Source organism: Haliotis asinina, chromosome 8 (assembly GCF_037392515.1).
Source record: "Haliotis asinina isolate JCU_RB_2024 chromosome 8, JCU_Hal_asi_v2, whole genome shotgun sequence".
Taxonomy (NCBI): domain Eukaryota; kingdom Metazoa; phylum Mollusca; class Gastropoda; order Lepetellida; family Haliotidae; genus Haliotis; species Haliotis asinina.
In genome coordinates, this window is record NC_090287.1 from 62,033,061 (window position 1) to 62,051,969 (window position 18,909).

At 39.4% G+C, this 18,909-nt stretch overlaps 1 protein-coding gene across 2 annotated transcripts in view; it reads right to left on the minus strand.

The window, feature by feature from the left end:
- Positions 1-18,909, minus strand: part of LOC137293639 (E3 ubiquitin-protein ligase UBR2-like) — a 69,031-nt gene that overhangs the window by 24,838 nt on the left and 25,284 nt on the right. For both annotated transcript variants that reach the window (XM_067824308.1, XM_067824309.1), the window contains exons 15-31: positions 18,613-18,721; positions 16,360-16,488; positions 15,567-15,651; positions 14,069-14,155; positions 13,228-13,289; positions 12,821-12,931; positions 12,087-12,152; positions 11,625-11,701; positions 8,660-8,754; positions 7,738-7,862; positions 7,309-7,361; positions 4,769-4,871; positions 3,847-3,895; positions 2,646-2,800; positions 1,870-1,963; positions 1,560-1,651; positions 311-558 (exon numbers count right to left, since the gene is read on the minus strand). In XM_067824308.1, coding sequence (XP_067680409.1) covers positions 311-558; positions 1,560-1,651; positions 1,870-1,963; positions 2,646-2,800; positions 3,847-3,895; positions 4,769-4,871; positions 7,309-7,361; positions 7,738-7,862; positions 8,660-8,754; positions 11,625-11,701; positions 12,087-12,152; positions 12,821-12,931; positions 13,228-13,289; positions 14,069-14,155; positions 15,567-15,651; positions 16,360-16,488; positions 18,613-18,721 — 1,740 coding nt within the window. The remainder of the gene's footprint in view (positions 1-310; positions 559-1,559; positions 1,652-1,869; positions 1,964-2,645; positions 2,801-3,846; positions 3,896-4,768; positions 4,872-7,308; positions 7,362-7,737; positions 7,863-8,659; positions 8,755-11,624; positions 11,702-12,086; positions 12,153-12,820; positions 12,932-13,227; positions 13,290-14,068; positions 14,156-15,566; positions 15,652-16,359; positions 16,489-18,612; positions 18,722-18,909) is intronic.

The following is an 18,909-nucleotide window of genomic DNA, read 5'->3' on the forward strand; positions in this document are numbered from 1 at the left end:
AACAGAACAATATTTTAATGTCATCCTTGTAACAATGCACATATCAGATTCATCCAGCAAAACTAGAGATGTCCAAGTTTACTACAGGCACATGAAACTTTTGCCAATATGAAATCCTTATTCTATAGAGCATGTCACACAATGATAAGTATTTAAATCTGTGTGACTGGCTAACTGACACACCTAGGGTGGTTTCCCTCAAAACTCAAAGCCATGACACTTAATGGTGAACATACAATGACACAAATAACTTAATGACATATGATCAAAGTGGTTTAATTCCTGTTTTCCTTTAAATCAATCCACTGACCTCAGATCCATCTCAGAAGTGGCAGCCTTCAGGTCTGTGCTGGTGTTTTCAAACAGATCGGCATTCTCTGCGATAAAGTTCCTCTGCATTTTGGACATCTGGGCCATGACCCTTGCCCTGCGTTTAGCTGCCCGCTCAGCCTTCCTCTTCTTCTCTGCCTCTGTCTTGTGGTCACGGCCACTGGCGATGTTCCCCAGCGTCCCCACATCCACAGAACTGTCCTTTCGGGTGCAGATCTCGGCAAATTGCTGAATAAAACATTCTGGTATAAGTACCTGAACCAGGGCCACATATCAAGTGCCTTAACTTTCACCCCCTGAACACACGCTTACAGCATGTATGGTCAGATTTCTATCGCTGTGAGCGTGCAGCTCATGGATGGATACAGAGCTTTATAAATACTCAGTATTATTATCATATCACTGCTTGAAAACTGGACATGGAAACTATGTTTATCTTTAACAGATGTTATATTTGGGTGTCTAAATCACATTGTGTAATCATAGCTTTCTGCTGTGGGAGCTGTACCAATTTACATTTGTCAGAGGGTACACAAGTCTGCAGTCTAGACTTAATTTTGAGGAAGTGAGGGAGGTTCAGAGGCGGCTGACTGTGTGTGCTGGCTATTAGGTGCCTGACTCTTAGGGTGTGGGTTCAAATCCTGGGCTGCATTGTGTAATTATACATTTACCTGACTTAACCAACACCAATGTCATTCCCCATGAATGGTCAATTTAATTGTGATGAATCTGAGGAAGTTTACTGAACAAAACACTGATCAGTTCGGCATCTTCAACACTTTACAGGCAAGTACTACATGATAAATCTCTTACAGTCACAACAAGCATCCTTTAACACAAATTGTAATAATTTCTATTTCAAGTCATAGTATTTCATCATTTTAAATTCCCTCTAGACATCTTAAACCCCAAAATCAACAGTAAAACACTTGATCACCTTTGTATTCTGGGTCACAGTTCATTACTGATTAAAACTGCTAAAACAACTTGGAGACACCACAAGTGTATCGTTTAACTGAGTGAGTTAAGAATACACTATTACTCTGCCCAAAGAAACATTGCAGCCTATCATAGAAAAGAAAACCAAATGTTCTCGTCACACTTGGTATCCATGTTGTATCTAGTAATCCAATCAGATCCTCTGAGACAATGAATATATAACAGCCAGGAGGACTGCCTGTTAAATAAGGGGGTACTGCATATTACAGATCCTTTCCAATGTGGCTCACCTTCAGCATCCATGTCAGTAAATCTTTCACTGGCTCCTGACTGACATTCTGGTTGCCCACCAGGGACTGCAGGAGTGACAGCAAGCCATTGTCTGTAAACACAACAGTCACGTTAAACCTGTGTCACACAACACAGTCACTATAAAAATGTATCACACAATACAGTGACCACAATCATGATAAGGAAACATGTTGTGATTTTATTACTTAACCTTTTCAACTTTAGGGTATAAACTAATGTAGAGGTTTTTGAGGTCCTTACAGCATCAAACTAACTGCAAAAAAAACCAGGACAGAGTGTTGAAATTACCTTTTACAGCCTTATTGAGGAAATCAAAGCTTGTGTTGTTTGTGTCAATAGCCCTGCGTTGCTCATGGAGAGCTATTCCAATAATATACAGAATCTGCAAACAATAAAACACATGTTAAGATGGCTAACTGTGGCAGGTGTGGTGCATAGAATTTCTCTTAGTGCTAAGATAATCGTACGTTAATGTTAACGTATGGCACTTACGACTATCTTAAAGCTAAGAGAGCTTTAAAAATATGGGCCCAGAAATGTTGGGCGTGGAGAGTCCATGGATGGGTGACCAGCTTGTCTCCTGAGAGTTTCTGTGACTTCAGTCCTGCACTACTATGAACCTCATGTGATACATGAGGTCTCATCTTAAGCAAAAGAGTTTGTTCAAACTTGCCTATGTTCACCCTGCAGAAAATGGGTTACTGTGGGATAAGTCATGTGATTATAACTTTCTAAAGCCTAACAGGTAGCTTTGGTTATCCAGTGGACCATTTCACAAAACACTCGTAAGTGTAAGATCTCGTAGCTTTTCTCGTAGCATTTGTACCTGGTATATTGTAACATAGGAGGTGCAAAGGCTACGAAAAAAGTTATGAGATCTTAGACTTGCGAGAGTTTTGTGAAATGGAGCCCAGGGTAATATGAGCACTCACCTAATTAATGGAGTTTAGAGTATCATAAATGCTCCTATTATTTATCAATAACTGAGGCACATACTACACATGATTCAACAATCAGTTGTCCTGCAAGCATACAGGAATGCTAGCCCAGCATTTGATCCTTACCCTCTCAAACTGAGCTTCTGACCATGACCTTGACCTTGGTGCAGCTGTGCGTGTGAGGACAACTTCCATGATATGCAGCATGACGTCACACTGTAGGATGTTGATCAGAGGCTGGAACTGTGAAGTAAGGGACGGAGGTACTGGAGGGGGAAGAGCTGCAACACAAGATGTCATGCTCACTTTGTTTGTAGTTAAACGCCACACTCAGCCATTTAACAATATGACAGGAGTCTGTAGATAAATGAATCTGGATCAGACAAGCCAGTGAGCATCGACCAAAGCCACTGGAAATAACATATATAAACCAAGTCAGCGAGCCTGACCATTTGACCTTGTGATTCGCCTCGTACAAGAGGGTGAGTGAGTGAGTTTAGTTTTACACCACTTTTAGCAATATTCCAGCATATTACGGCAGGGAACATCAGAAAATGGGCTTCACACATTGTACCCATGTGGGGAATTGAACCTGGGTCTTCAGCGTGATGAGCCAACCCTTTAACCACTAGGCTACCCCACCGCCCTCACCTCTTACAACAATAGGTTTCTAAAGACCAATTCTACCTTGGATTTTCATGGGCATGCTACAGAATGTGAGGCATTACATGTCAGCATTATTTACAGATAGCTGTTATCTAACTGATAATTCAGAATGAATGAAACAGCATAACCAACGATTTTCAAGAAGTTTTAAAAGGACACTTCACAGCATTACTAAGCTTAAATCAGACCTGCACTTGAGAATTCAATCAGTTGATGTTCAAATATGTGCCATTCTGAAACAACTGCATGCATTCTTATTTGAACTCCTCCATTTATATACTTCCATGATTGATCATGTTCAACAAACATTTTAATGTGCCAAGTCAGGTAAATACTTTCTCCATATTATTCATAAAATAAAAGTAAACAGATACTACTAGGTGGGCACTTCTTAAAAACAAACACACATTAGACAAAATGCAGCACTTTAATACTTTACTTCTTGCCAAATTCACTGCTGCTTAGATCTATATCCAAAAGCTGAGACCAAACCTGACAAGTGGACATCTATCACTCACATCTCCCACAGTTGAGGCATCTTGATCTCGACTTATCAAACAATTTAGTGAATTGTGAGACTAGTGACTCATAAGAGTAATTCATGTTATCAGCTGGTGGACACACAACAATCAGTGTTTCTATTAAGCATCAAGATTCTGACCTTGATCCTCATCTTGCTGTTTCTTCCTTTTTCTTTGGGCTTCTTCAGACTGTGGAGGAGAGGAAACAAAAACAATGAGAATTCCTGGAGTATTCTAGACACCCATCAAATAAACCCAAACAATGTGGTTGAAATACTCTCCTCTCATACTCAACAGAATCTCACACTCAGTAGTACCTCACACTCAATAGTATCACACATTCACAGTGTTAACAAATGGTGTTTCACAGTAACAGGATATTGGGTCCTGTAAGCTTCACATGTCTGTCTGACCACTGAAAATTCACAGGACCCACAGAATAAAATTAAACACACATTTCAGATTTAACATCTCTCATTACTGTCTTTGAAATTGGTAGTATCTCACACTCGGTAGTATCTCACCCAGTAGTATCTCACACTCAGTAGTATCTCACACTCAATAGTATCTCATCCTCAATAGTATCTCACACTAAATAGTATCTCACACACTCAATAGTATATCATCCTCAATAATATCTCACATTCAACAGTATCTCACACTCAGTAGTATCTCACACTCAGTAGTATCTCACACTCAGTAGTATCTCACACTCAATAGTATCTCACACTCTATAGTATATCACACTCAGTAGTATCTCACACTCAATAGTATCTCACACTCAAGTCCCGGACTACAACAATTACTTGTAACGTTGTCAATGACACAGCTGAAATTGATGTACTGCTGGCTGACTTCAGTCTTCTCTGTTATTTGAAAAGATTATTGGAAGGAGTCTATTGGGTACAACTGTCAGTTTTCATTAATTGGATGGAATTTAAAAAGACTTAAAATATGAAAATCTACAACATTAAAACCAAGTTGAGCACTTGATTGAATCTGTATGCTTTAGCTACATTTATAAGAGAACGTGGAGAGCATCTTTTCCATGAAAGACCATACCTTGGACTGGTCTGTTTTGGTGTAGTGGTAAAAGTATGGGCAATACTGACAGTAGAACTCATCCTTCAGCTCATACTTCCCTTTGTCAGTAGAGGACGGCTTCCTGTGGAACAATACATTCACAGACTGACCGTGAATAAGGACCTACAAAACTTTGAGTAGTATTGCATTATGAATTGAGATAATGCATCAAACTGACCCAAGGGGCTTTAAAACAAATGGTCTGTAGGGGCAGACCAACAATGTAAAAAGGACAAATTCAGCATAACAGTGTCAACACAACATCTAAAAGTGTTCAAAATCAATATTCTGGTTGTCTCCAAGTGAACCCAACATTTGTACTTTACAAGAAACATGTCTATCTGAATCAGACTGAGACTGTCAGTTCACATTTGTTAAATTTGCCTAACTAACAAGAGTCATCAGAAGATGACATATCCCCCCGGCCCCCACATATTTGAAAGGACAAATCATCCAACAGTTACTTATTGTGTTTTTAGACCAAGTCTGAATTGTTTCCATGGAATTCATGAAAAATACAAATGCCATATATCTGTAATCAGGAAAAGTCACCATTTCAAGATCTGTCTCATATATCTGACAAGATCTGTTGGAAGATATGAAATAGTTTTATCCGGAAAAGAAGCCCATCCCTCCAATTTGAGTCTAAGTCAGAAACGTTTCCATGGAAACTGGGAAAATGATAAATCACAAAAATCTGTAAATGGCGAAAGGCACCACTTCAGCTTCTGACTGGTATATCTACCAAGTTTTGCAGAAAAATAAAGAACGGATTTTGAGTTCTGCTCTGGAAACGAAGCCCATCCCTCCATTTTGAGACTAAGTCTGCAACGTTTCCAATGAATTCGAGAATATAATATAGCACAAAGACCTGTAAGTACCAAAAGGCACCACTTTAGGTTCTCACTGATGTACATAACAAGTTTTGCAGAAAAATATTGAGAGCTTTTTGAGTTCTGCTCCGGAAACGAAGCCCATCACTCCATTTTGAGACAAATTCAGAAACATTTCCATAGAAATCGGGAAAATGATAAATCACAAAAAACTGTAGATACCAAAAGCCATCACTTTGGAATCTGCCACACATATCTACCATGTTTTGCACAAAAATATTTAACGGTTTTTGAGTTCTGCTCTGGAAATGAAGCCCATCCCTCTATTTTGAGACTAAGTCTGAAACGTTTCCATTGAAACCGGGTAAATGATAAATCACAAAAACCTGTACATAGCAAAAGGTACCACTTTGGGGTCTGCCACACATATCTACCAAGTTTTGCAGAAAAATATTGAATGGTTTTTGAGTTCTGCACCAGAAACAAAGACCATCCCTCCATTTTGAGACGAAATATGAAATATTTCCATGGAAACCGAGAAAATAATAAATCACAAAAACCTGTAAAGAGCAAAAGGCACCACTTTGGGATCTGCCACACATATCTACCAGGTTTACTGACAGATATTTAGAAGTTTTTGAGTTCTGCTCTGGAAACAAAACACACCTTCCACTTTTGAGAGTATGTCAGAAACATTTCCATGAAAACCGAGAAAATAATGAATCACAAAAACCTGTAAAAAGCAAATGGCACCACTATAAGTTCAGATTGATATATCTACCAAGTATTGCAGAAAATTATAGAACGCTTTTTTGAGTTCAGCTTCGAAAATGAAACCCACGCCACCACTAGACTAACACCAAAATGTTCCATGGGAAAACAGAAAAAATAAAAATGCCTAAACTGTGTAAATAGCAAAAGGCACAACCATGGGTTGAGATTATTATATCTATCAAGATTGGTCTAAAAATATTGAACGGTTTGTGAGTTATGCTCCGGAAACAAAATGATCAGAGACGGACGGACAGAGAGACAGACAAAACGTCGACCATATCCCCCCGGCATGTAATGCAAAAATGTTAAAGTCATCTCAAAATTCATGAGATTTGTTTGCAGAATTTATAAACATTTCCTGGGTAACACTGATATTCTGCGGAATTCAGCAAGGACAGATATAACAGTGGTCACATTGTTGGCTCAGTGAAGAATCCATGTTTAATCAAGAAATGGAATCTTTGCTGTCTGTTGCTCAAACTGGCAGAAGTCACAAACTAGTAGATGTGTGTAGCAGTGTAAACGAAACAGCCCAGATCCTAATTCCAAACCCAATCACAGCTTACCCACCTACTTCAGTGGTTTAAGAAGCCTGTCAGTTCAAAATACTTTCTAAGCAAACTGCAATGAACACAGTGAATTTGTGAATGACTAAAGGTGCTGCAGACCACTAGTTTAACTTTTGTCATGACTGTATAGTGATTGTCCCATCAGTCTGAGAGAGCGAGTATGGTCTCATGTTGCATATTTGAGATATGTTCCATTAATACCAAGACGCAAGAAACCAGAAATGGGCATCATCTTATGTACCCATATGGGGAATAGAACCCTGGCCTGTGGTGTGATAACTGAACACTTCGACCACTAGACAACCTGATCACTACTGAAACTGAAACAAGACTTGTCCCTTACCTGAAATTTGCAACCTCGCTGACAACATCTTCAACACCTGTCTCATTGTTGTGCTGGCAATATACATCACACATTGATCTAAGATGCAAAATATGACATCAATAAAACCATCTAGACCACAATGGCAAAACATTATACCACAGAGACAATGTAGATCACTGAATATTAGCAATTAAAAGGTTATGCGTCAAATGTTATTTCATCCTACTTGATAAAATCACAATTGAAATTTGGTTCTATAATCCTCCTTGTATTGTTGGTATATTACATGGCCCTATTAAGAAAAGCACCTATCTTTATGGGGGAAATATTCTGACTTACTATGAAACATGAGCATTCATCACATTCATTTCATGTGTTGTAAATGATATTCTTCATAATGGTATTCAGTCAGAAACAGATCAACATGTGCAAGAAATATACACTCACATCTTCTGGTAATGCTTTGACAAGTTCACTATGGGCCATTGGTGCTATACACAACTGATGGATTATCTCCCTTTTCACTACATCCTGCTGAGTTATCTCCCCTATTCCAGGCACATAGCGCTCCTCTGTGGACAGAAAGCAAATTATGTGAGGAATGATTGAGTGAGTTGAGTTTAGTTTGTTATTTTGATGCCGCAATATTAAAGCTATATGGGGACGGTCAGTAAATAATCGAGTCTGGACCAGACAATCCAGTGATTGACAGATGGAGCATCGATCTGCGCAAAAGGGATCTGATGCTGTGTCAACCAAGTCAGCAAGCCTGACCACCTAATCCCGTTAGTCGCCTCTTTCGACAGCCATAGTTGCATTTCACGGCTAGCGTGGGTTGCTGAAGGCATGTTTTACCCCAGATCTTCACGGGTCGAATGTGAGGAATGATGACATGAGGAAAGTAATATCCAACAGGAGGTGTCAGCTTAAAATAAAATAAGGCCTTCCTCCGCTTGGGACTCAGAATTGCCTCCATTACTATCATACACTCAACATGTGGGGTCTGGGCTTGAGCAAACTAGCAAACTATCTAGTCATTTGTAAGTAACCTTATGGATTGGGTGGTCAGTCATGGTGTTTTGGATGAAGGATTGTCATCCTCAATGGACCAGTGCTCATAACATCAGTCACCTGATTGTCTTGTACAGGCCCAGTATTTACGGGATACCATCATACAGCTTGAGTTTAGCTGAGTGTGATGTTAAACAAATACAAACATAAGATGTTGACATTTTGTCTCAACAAGAATTGAGTTGCAACTAAACTATCATTTTCTTTACCACTCATTGTAATGATAATCTAGAACTGAACCTCTGACAGTCAGTAAAAGCTGGAAGCACTATGTCAGCCAGCAGTTGTAGCGACTCACCCAGGACAATGATGAGGAGGTTGAGGAACTCTTCTGCTAGCATGACCGTCTGCCGAACGGAGTCCTCCTGCCCTCCCGGAACATCATACTCGAGTCTAGAACAGGAGCATCTCATGTAAGCACATGACATTCATTTCCAAGTTAAACAATTTCCCTTGAATTAATTGAAGACTTAATCATAATAAGATCATTCAAAATGTCAAATTTCAAGATCATTCAAAATGTCAAATTCCTAGCCTTAGAAAAATGCTGGAATGTCTGGCTGACAGCTCTTTTTTAATATTATGCTAATATTTGTTTAGTGTCTATATCCAGCTCAGCTGTTCAAAGGCGTTTTGTTTTTCCCATGTTCATTGGATGTCAATCTCAATGGCAAGTTGTATATCATTCTCAACTCCCTGGGGAATCATGCAACTTTTATAGTCACTAGGTGCTCAGAGATAATGTTGCTTTCCTATCCTTGTGAAGTACCCATTCACCACTGGGTGCACTGGGACACATAGTCACAGTACTTTGTCAAAGTTAACTACACACTGCAACTTGGTGTTAATTCAAGCGACCATCATCTGGTCAATTGCTAACAGATTCGTGGGGTCTTTAAAGTGCCAGGATTGTGCACTGTACACTTAGGATTGTGACAACACTGAAAGAGTCTGCACACAAAGTTGACTCTAAGGTTTTTACACAAGGTCACAGGTGCCATAATCGCTGGACCTCTTGATGCCTTAGCCAGCTCACCCGCCATGCCCACAAACTTAGCACATCTCCAATGATCTACTAGAAGAATGAAGATTTTTATGGATATCAACTTCTTTATGAGAGAACACAACGTTTCGGAGTTAATGCTTACTCCTTCATCAGGTGATTGAGAAAGTGATACAGAGGTGTATTTATATGTACAGGTAAAAACAATAACAAAGTAACAAGTGGAATGAGTTAACGAAAGCTAGTATAAACAAGCACTGATAGGAAGCCGATAGTTAAGATAACAATGATGGAAGCCAATGGTAATGCATTACAGTTGATTGGATATGTTTACATAACACAGATACGGGGTAAGGACGATGTACATGATTGGGGATAAGGATGGAAGCCAATGGTGATACATTACGCATGATAGGATGATGTACATAACACACGATAGGGGGTGAGCATGTTTACATGAGGGTTGATGATGTACAAACACAAGTAGGTAAGGATGTACTCGGGTAGATTGGCTATACAGGAATTACATAGATAGAATGTACACAGATAGATGAGATAATTTATCAATAAGTCCCAGGCACTTGGTAGGTACACTCCTTGGTCGCGGTTGATGGCTGGTTTCTGTCTCCGGATCTCGATGGCCTCTTGCAGTTTCCTTTGGCGCCAGTTGTTGTTGTTGGTAGATAGTATTCTAGTGTCCTCCCATCGAATTGAGTGTTAAGGGTTCTTGAGAATGTGTTCAGAGATGGCCGATTTCTGGTCGAGTTTCCTGACTGAGGTCTGATGTTCCTTCATTCTGGTGTTGATTGGTCTCAGCGTTTCTCCAATGTATAGGTCGCCACAGTTGCAAGGGATCTGGTAGATGCATCCTCTCGGGTTAGGGTGTTTACAGCTGGGTCCTTTACCGTTGGCTTTTAGGTAGGTTTTGATGGTCTTGCCACTGGAGAAGGTGACATCGATGCTGGCTTTGGTCTTGATGAGGCGTGATATTTGATGACTGATGGGGCCAAGGTAGGGTATGGTTACACTGATGGGTGATGGAGAGGGTTTGGGGCGGGGTTCTCGGTCCTTGAGGGTCTTGTTGATGGTGGCTGTGACGAGCTGGGGAGGGTAACCGTTGAGTGTGGTGAATGTCTTTCTGAGGTGGTCCAGTTCATTGTTTAGGGCATTGGGGTGGCAGAGGGCTTTGGCACGTCTGGTAAGGGTAGTGATGATAGCTTGCTTGATCTGAGGATGGTGGCAGGAGTTGTAGTGGATGTACTGGTCGGTGTGCGTCGGCTTGCGGTAAACTGAGGTTCTAAGTCCATCGTCTGTGGTGTGGAGGGATACATCGAGGAAGGGCAGGTGTTGGTTGGTCTCAGTCTCCATGGTGAACTTATTGATAAATTAATCTCATCTATCTGTGTACATTCTATCTATGTAATTCCTGTATAGCCAATCTACCCGAGTACATCCTTACCTACTTGTGTTTGTACATCATCAACCCTCATGTAAACATGCTCACCCCCTATCGTGTGTTATGTACATCATCCTATCATGCGTAATGTATCACCATTGGCTTCCATCCTTATCCCCAATCATGTACATCGTCCTTACCCCGTATCTGTGTTATGTAAACATATCCAATCAACTGTAATGCATTACCATTGGCTTCCATCATTGTTATCTTAACTATCGGCTTCCTATCAGTGCTTGTTTATACTAGCTTTCGTTAACTCATTCCACTTGTTACTTTGTTATTGTTTTTACCTGTACATATAAATACACCTCTGTATCCCTTTCTCAATCACCTGATGAAGGAGTAAGCATTAACTCCGAAACGTTGTGTTCTCTCATAAAGAAGTTGATATCCATAAAAATCTTCATTCTTATGTATTTTCACTTCTAAATGACATTCAAAGACTTGATCTACTAGAAGTTCAATGATGTCAGATTCTGGCTTCTTAATACTTACATATTAATGTTGCACATGCTCTTCCTCACAAACTGATCTTGTCAGATAAATAAGCTAACATTCTTCGGTTCCCTCTAAACTTGTTCTACTTTTCAACTTTGCTTTTAGTACAATTGATTAAAACTAATGTCATCAGTATTGGTCCTACTGTCAGTGACCTACAAGTACCTCAAAAAAGTCTTAATACTGGACATAATTTTTTTTTAACATGACATTAGACATTTGAGATGCCAGTCTCGAAAATTAGCCCCAAAAAATCATGCGGCTTTACCACAATGTAAGTCAAGAGTTCTCTGCCTGTATTACCTGACCCAATGAAGTAGATTGAACTTATGCAGTAGAGACACAATGAAGTCATCTGGGTTCATCAGCGAAGCACCAATCTACAACAGACACATTGGGACATGTTGGCTTGTAGCAAATAAGTTGTAACTGATCATGGATGAGGACACACATTTCTTTGGTTCTAATACAAACACTGCTATAGAGATCCTCAAAGGATTTTCTGATAAAAAAGATTCACTTTCCTGAAGATGGAGTACACTGTCCAGACTAACGTGATCCAGTGTCCTGCCCTATGAGGTAGTTTTCTAACTAATGCTGCAAAGCCTACTGACTACTACAGTTTGGTTTCCTGAACAACAGGATCCAAATTCCAGACAACCAAGATCTAACTAAGGTTTCAGTATTCAAATGTCAACTAATGTCACTATAGTTGTTTGGTTTATTTCCTTGGCAGATTAACATGTGTGACTTCTCCATTCTCACCTGAAGCATTGCTATATCCCTGTCATACATTTCACCACGACATCGCACATTGTGATAAAAGAAAATCTGGAAGAAAAACATAAGGAAATATCAATGGAATGAACACATTCACCTCGTGGCAATGTTGCTACAACAAGACCCACCAACAGGCTCCTGGCGAGAGTTACGAGTGTGATGTCTGTCAGTGGCCAAGCATGCTCAACCGAATTAGCAGTGTCACTCCAGGTTCATACTCCAGCTAAGTCATGACTTTGCCACAAGACAGTGAGTGAGTGAATTTACGGTGCTTGAGTTTTACACCACACTCAGCAACATTCCAGCTATTTGGTGGCTCTCTGTAATCAAGTCTGGACCGGACAGTCCAGTGATCAAGAGCTTTGATCTGCACAACTGGGAACTGATGACCTGTGTGAACCAAGTCAGAAAGCCTGACCACCTGATCCTGTTAGTTGCCTTTCATGACAAGCATGGATTACTAAATGCCAATATTCCAACCCAGACCTTCACACGGTATTGGCTGAAGTGATTATATCACTGCCACAAGTACATATGCATATCACATGTCCAGATGTTTCTCTGATTGTAAACAAACACACTCACACTGAAATCAGTGTTCTCAGTACATGTAAATGTGCAGACTATTTCACATGGTGGACAATGACACAAATGCACAGTGCACAGTGATCTAGAGGCACTAGGTTGCCTGAGGGACCTCTGGGTAGGAAAGCAATTACCTGGTTCAGTAGAGCGAATCCATTCCTCCTCCACATCCCTGCCTGTGTCTGGGCTATCATCACCTGAGTGCGCAGTGGAGCCTCCATCAGCTCCATCGGCTCCAGACGCTTCTACAAGAGTAGTTCAACATGTCACACAGACACAGAAGCACACACTACTGGGAATACACACATGAAGCGAGACACACTGAACAAATGCCATGGTTCACAATGTGAACAAAACCACAAGTCGTCTTGGGAAGTTTCTTCATTACAGTATACAAAAGAAAAGTCAGCAAATGAAAATATTTTGTTAACCTGCCAAGAACTATTCAGTAGAGTTTTATATGATCTCCACACCCAAAGTGTCATTCACTCCAACATTCCAATCTCTGGTTCACTGTTTTCCTATCATAGTAATTCCATACCTTTGTACTAAACTCTGGAGCATTGAATGAAAGTCCAAACTTTCCAAGGTGTAAGTGCAAAGCTGAAAAATAAAAGATAATTTCTTCTGAAAATGTTTGAGTAAACGTGAGAACTTCAATATTTTTTCTGCCATGTGCCAGGGAACATTTTGTCCTTTCAATCTCCCACCACGTTTCTGGAAAAGGTAAATTGTAGCAAATTATACTGCATGTCATCAACTAAAAGAGTCCGTAAACAAGCACTAACTCAGTGTCAAATAATCAGTGCCTAGATAACATTAGTCAAGCTAAAAGAGTGAAAGTAAACTCTCTGGAGTATCAAACATCAATCTTAAAGTAGGGCTCACTGATACTGACACCTAAACACTGTTTCTTTCAAAATAATAGAACAACCAACAGCATAAAATGCTGAATCACTAAACAAACTAAACATGTATTGATGATCCTACCTGACAGGAGCCTTGTGATGGGTAGGTGTATTGATGATCCTACCTGACAGGAGCCTTGTGAGGGGTAGATGTATTGATGTTTTCTACCTGACAGGAACTTTGTGCAGGGTAGGTGTATTGATGTTACTACCCAGTAAAAGCCTTGTGAGGGGGTACATGCATTGATGATCCTACCTGACAGGAACCTTGTGAGGGGTAGATATTCCTACCTGACAGGAACATTGTGAGGGGCAAATGTATTGATGTTCCCACATGACAGCACCCTTGTGAGGGGTAGATATTCCTACCTGACAGGAATGTTGTGAGGGGTAGATATTCCTACCTGACAGGAATGTTGTGAGGGGTAGATATTCCTACCTGACAGGAACCTTGTGAGGGGTAGATATTCCTACCTGACAGGAACCTTGTGAGGGGTAGATGTATTGACGTGGGCTGACTCGACACATCATACTTGACACACTTGGTGGTGTGGCCAGGAACTGGAAGGACACACAGGTGTTGATACATGGATACAGTCCACACACCAATCTGGAGTCTACCGACATGACTAGATAATTATTCTTACACTGACAGAATTGAAGCTATATCACAGATCTTGTGTAGGCCACACAAACCAACACAGAGGCTCTCCGCTTGGCCATAATGAAATACAAACAGATATTGTGTCAACATCATCCTGGGCTTTTTAACTTTTATCACAAGCACAAGGACATTATCATCTATTCTGTAAATAAATAAATAAACAAGAGTCATCAGAAGATGACATATCCTCCTGGCCCCCACATATTTGAAAGGACAAATCATCTGACAGTTACTAAATGTTTTCTTAGATTAAGTTTGAATCGTTTCCATGGAAGTCATGTAAAAAATATAAATGCCATATATCTGTAAACAGCAAAAAGCACCACTTCAAGATTTGTCTCATATATCTGCCAAGATCTGTTAAAGGATATGAAATGGTTTTCGAGTTGTGCTCTGGAAACAGAGTCCACCCCTCCATTTTGAGACTAAGCCAGAAACGTTTCCATTGAAACCGAGAAAATAATATATCACATAGCAAAAGACACCATTATAGGTTCAGATTGCTATATCTACTAAGTTTTGCAGAAAAATATTGAACAGCTTTTGAGTTCTGCTCCGGAAACGAAGCCCACCCCACCATAACACTAACACCAAAATGTTCCATGGAAAAATAAAAAAAGTAAAAAAGCTAAAAATCTGTAAATAGCAAAAGGCACAACCATAGGCTGAGATTACTATATCTGTCAAGTTTGGTCTAAAAATATTGAACGATTTCTGAGTCATGCTCCGGAAATAAATAATGGAAAAAAATATAAATAAATAAATAGCAGAGATGTCAACCCCAATGTTGCAAACAGGTACTTTGAACAATCAAAATTAGTAGTTTGACCATAAAATTAGTAGTCAACTAAATACTTAAAATCAATACGGACTGAGAAAGATGATATGACATTTATCAAGAGTGAAGCTTAATTTCGCTTACATCCAACAGCTGAGTTCCAAATTTTCAGCATTAAATTTTTTCTTTTCATCTTTTTTGGGTGAAAATGTATTTAATCAATGAAAATGTATGTTTTTGTTTATACATCCGAATCTTAATTAATTTTCTTCAAATTTCATGGATTTCTAAAGCAATTGTATTGGCACAGTTTGAGGATAAACTTTGTTGTGACTGCAATAAAGTCATAGAGATTGGCATCTCTGCAAGTGGGAAAGATGATGTGATCAAGATTTACTGATAGTGTCACAGTTGTGACCTGTTGGACAAACTCATGGTCAGTTCTGCAGGTGCATGGTACTGGTACAAGTACAATCTAATTCCTGGTTTCCTGTCAACACAAAATGTGGGAATCAGTAAACTGATCTTACCCTCACACTTCTCTCGTTTCGCTGAATCCCTACACTGGTACAGAGCCTCTAGTGTTTCCTTGTATGCTACTGTCAGAATATGTTTCTGAAAACAAAGTTATTTCTGTTTGCACTATCAGCAGAACAGGTTGTATTCTCCTATCAACACATTACAGGTATGACAGGACCTGACTTATTTCCTCTAATTCTGCAACAAAGGTCAGTTCTTAAGATAACTGATAATAACTGAAGTATGATTTCAAAATAAAATTGCTCTTACAATTCCGTATAAACATGGTAATGGAATGCATCATGCACTATCAAACATGGAAATTCTTTAGCATGAAGTTACCTGATAAAGAGAGCAGAATGTCACTTCATTTAAACTTCTTTATGAAAGATTCAACTCAAAATATGATATCTATATCTCACTGTCATAGTAAACAGTTATTTTGTTAATGCAGTGCAACACTAATAATGGAATAACATAAACAACTCAGACTGTTTGACAAATGTCCACAAAGTAAACTATGGCCAACAGCATTAAAAATGCTTCAGAAAAATATTTTGATCCACAAAAGAAGTAGGACGACATTTAAGTGTACTAAAAATCTTATGTGCAGAGTTGTGTCCCTTAGCTTTTCCAGGATCTACTTGTGCTGACTTTGATGTGTGACTGGTTTTCCTTCCACAATACACTAACACTCCAAGACTGGACCATCAAACTCAAGGAGGTAAAAAGCAAAAAAGCCAATTTTAGACTTAGGCAGAATGAAAGTAACTAGATGTTGGAGTTCCATCACAGTATACTCACATCTTCAGCGCACCAGCTGGCAAACAGTTTGAGATCATCCTCCAGTTTCAGCTGCAGATTGAAGGCCCCCTCCCACTCTGGCTCAAACTCCAGGTGCTGTCCAGTCTGCCTCGTCACAGCGTCCATCCCCTGTGACACAAAAAAACACATTCAAGTCTTAATGTATCAGGCACCTGGGAATTGTAATTATACTATAACAAGAATCACATGATTGTGCATGGTCAAGTGTTTATTTTCAGCAACAAAAAAGTCAGGATCAAATGCATGTGAATCAGTCAAAGACCATATGTGGAATGTCATAGCACTACAGTCTGCTGCCCCATGACACATTGTTATCGATACAGTATATATTACTTATTACGCAATGGATATTTATATTTCAAAGGGCATTAGGAGTGACTACTGAGGGAGAATCAACTACTGTGATAGCAATAGTCTAGTGCAACATACTACTGCGATAGTGATAGTGTAAAGCAACCAGTTATTGCAAAACTATTGCAATATTTTTTCTCCTTAAAGCGTCTCATATGAAGTCATTTCTCTTATGAATCTACAGCTTATATGAAATTAAAACAAAAGTTGAAGTGGTTTATTCTCTTTCAATAACTGACAACAAACTTGGAACCCAGATAAAATAAACAGTTAAAACATAAACTCAATGAAGCTCCACCACCATACACTTCATTTTGCATTGCGCAATTAGTCTGATTCATCGATAGTCACGCATACTACTGTCGAGATGCAGTGTTTGACCACATGACCCAAAGAGGTTAACCCCATCAGTAAGCTGACAAGGTTGACGCCCTGCTACATACATACATGATCCTCAGTTTTCTTACTTTCGCTGTCTTTTAGTTTCTTCTGTTTTGCTTTTGGTACTGGCTGTGACATGAAATATTCTTTCAAAGGTTCCCACAGTTCTAGAAGTCTCCTAACACAATATTCCAGTGACAGCCATCTAATTGAAACATGATTTATCACACTTGAACTTTCATTCCATATTTCTGCTGCAGTTCTGCCACTACATGTTTTCTTTTAGAGCTTTTGTCAAGATAAAAAGCCCAGTCTATCAAAAACTCTTCTATGTTGCAAGCCAAAGCTTTGGTTCCCTTTTGTGCAGCTGGGTGGATTAAATCACAAGGACTGTGAATATTTGGACTTTTGTCTACAACAAACTTTGACACACCTTTGTGGACTCATATCATGACTGAGGCATCATCTGATCCAAATTATGAAATACATGTACAATTTTCCCAAAGAATGTTTCCCTGACTCAAATCAGTGTCCATCATTCTGAAAATGTTTTCACCACTTGATTTCCCATTGCTGTCAGGCATTGACAAGAAGACAATCACAACTCTGCCAAGCTTACTGTCAAAATGTGTTATTAGAACTGGGCACAACTGACTCCTTGTCCCATCATTGCTACCATCAGTACAATCAGAAAATGAACCCACTTTCAAATGATGTGACAATTTCTCTGTTTTATCTTCTGCTAAAGTATTCCTAACTGCAATAGTTTTACATCTTTCAAATGCGTATTCCTTTGCTATTCATGAATCTGGAAACATGTTTTTGAATAATTTCGTTGCATGGTCAGATGCTGCAATCAGAAGATTGTGTTCAACCAACAACTGTGTCGGAAGCACTTCAGCATTTGTAGCTGAATTCACTTCTGTGGCTGAATCCCAAAACAGAAGTACTGAGATGGAGCTCCTTACTTCGTTATGAGACATGATCTGACTTTAAATATTTAATACAATGTAGGAATCATCTGGAATGCCATGCGATGCAGAGATCGCTTAAGCATTACAGTGATCCAGCATTTTGTTCCCCAGAAGCGGTGCATTAGCAACTTGTTGCCTGTGTTACTTCATGCATAACAAGACTATTGGTGACTTTTTTGTTAAAAATCGTAATTTGTTTAACGTGAAGCGTACAAGCATGAAATGGGCTTGAAAATTGTAACTATTATGCTAAAGGCATATGAGTTGGCATCCCTGCTATTGACACATTAATAGTTTATCATTTTGACATCTATTCATTGCCATCAGAAACCCAACACTTATCCACTGTATGTATGGAATCCGCATGTATCTCTGAATATATTCCCTAGGAAAAATACACTTCACTCACAGTAATTAGTGTTTCAAATGTTAAGATCAGTTTCCTGATTTACCTTTCTGTTGATCATCAACCTGAATTGGATGTTCATCTCTCTATAAACTTCTCACAAAGGTCAATACATTTTACCTGCATAATCTTTAACAAGTCCAGCAAGGCCACCACTCCATTGAGAAAGTTTGTGCGTAGTCCATCTGACCATTCTTCAGGACTGGTTGGCTTCGCAAGGAGTGCATATCTGGACAAACCAATGTTAATGTCATGGAAAGGCCGACTTAGCACTGCCAAATGTAACACAGTGTCAGGACCATAGAGCTATCTGGCAATGCTCCAACTACAACTTGTTGCAGTGTGGTCCTGTCATTTAAACTACTCCCGTTGCCATGGAGAGGCAAAAATTATTTCATTCAGAAATCCAAAACTACT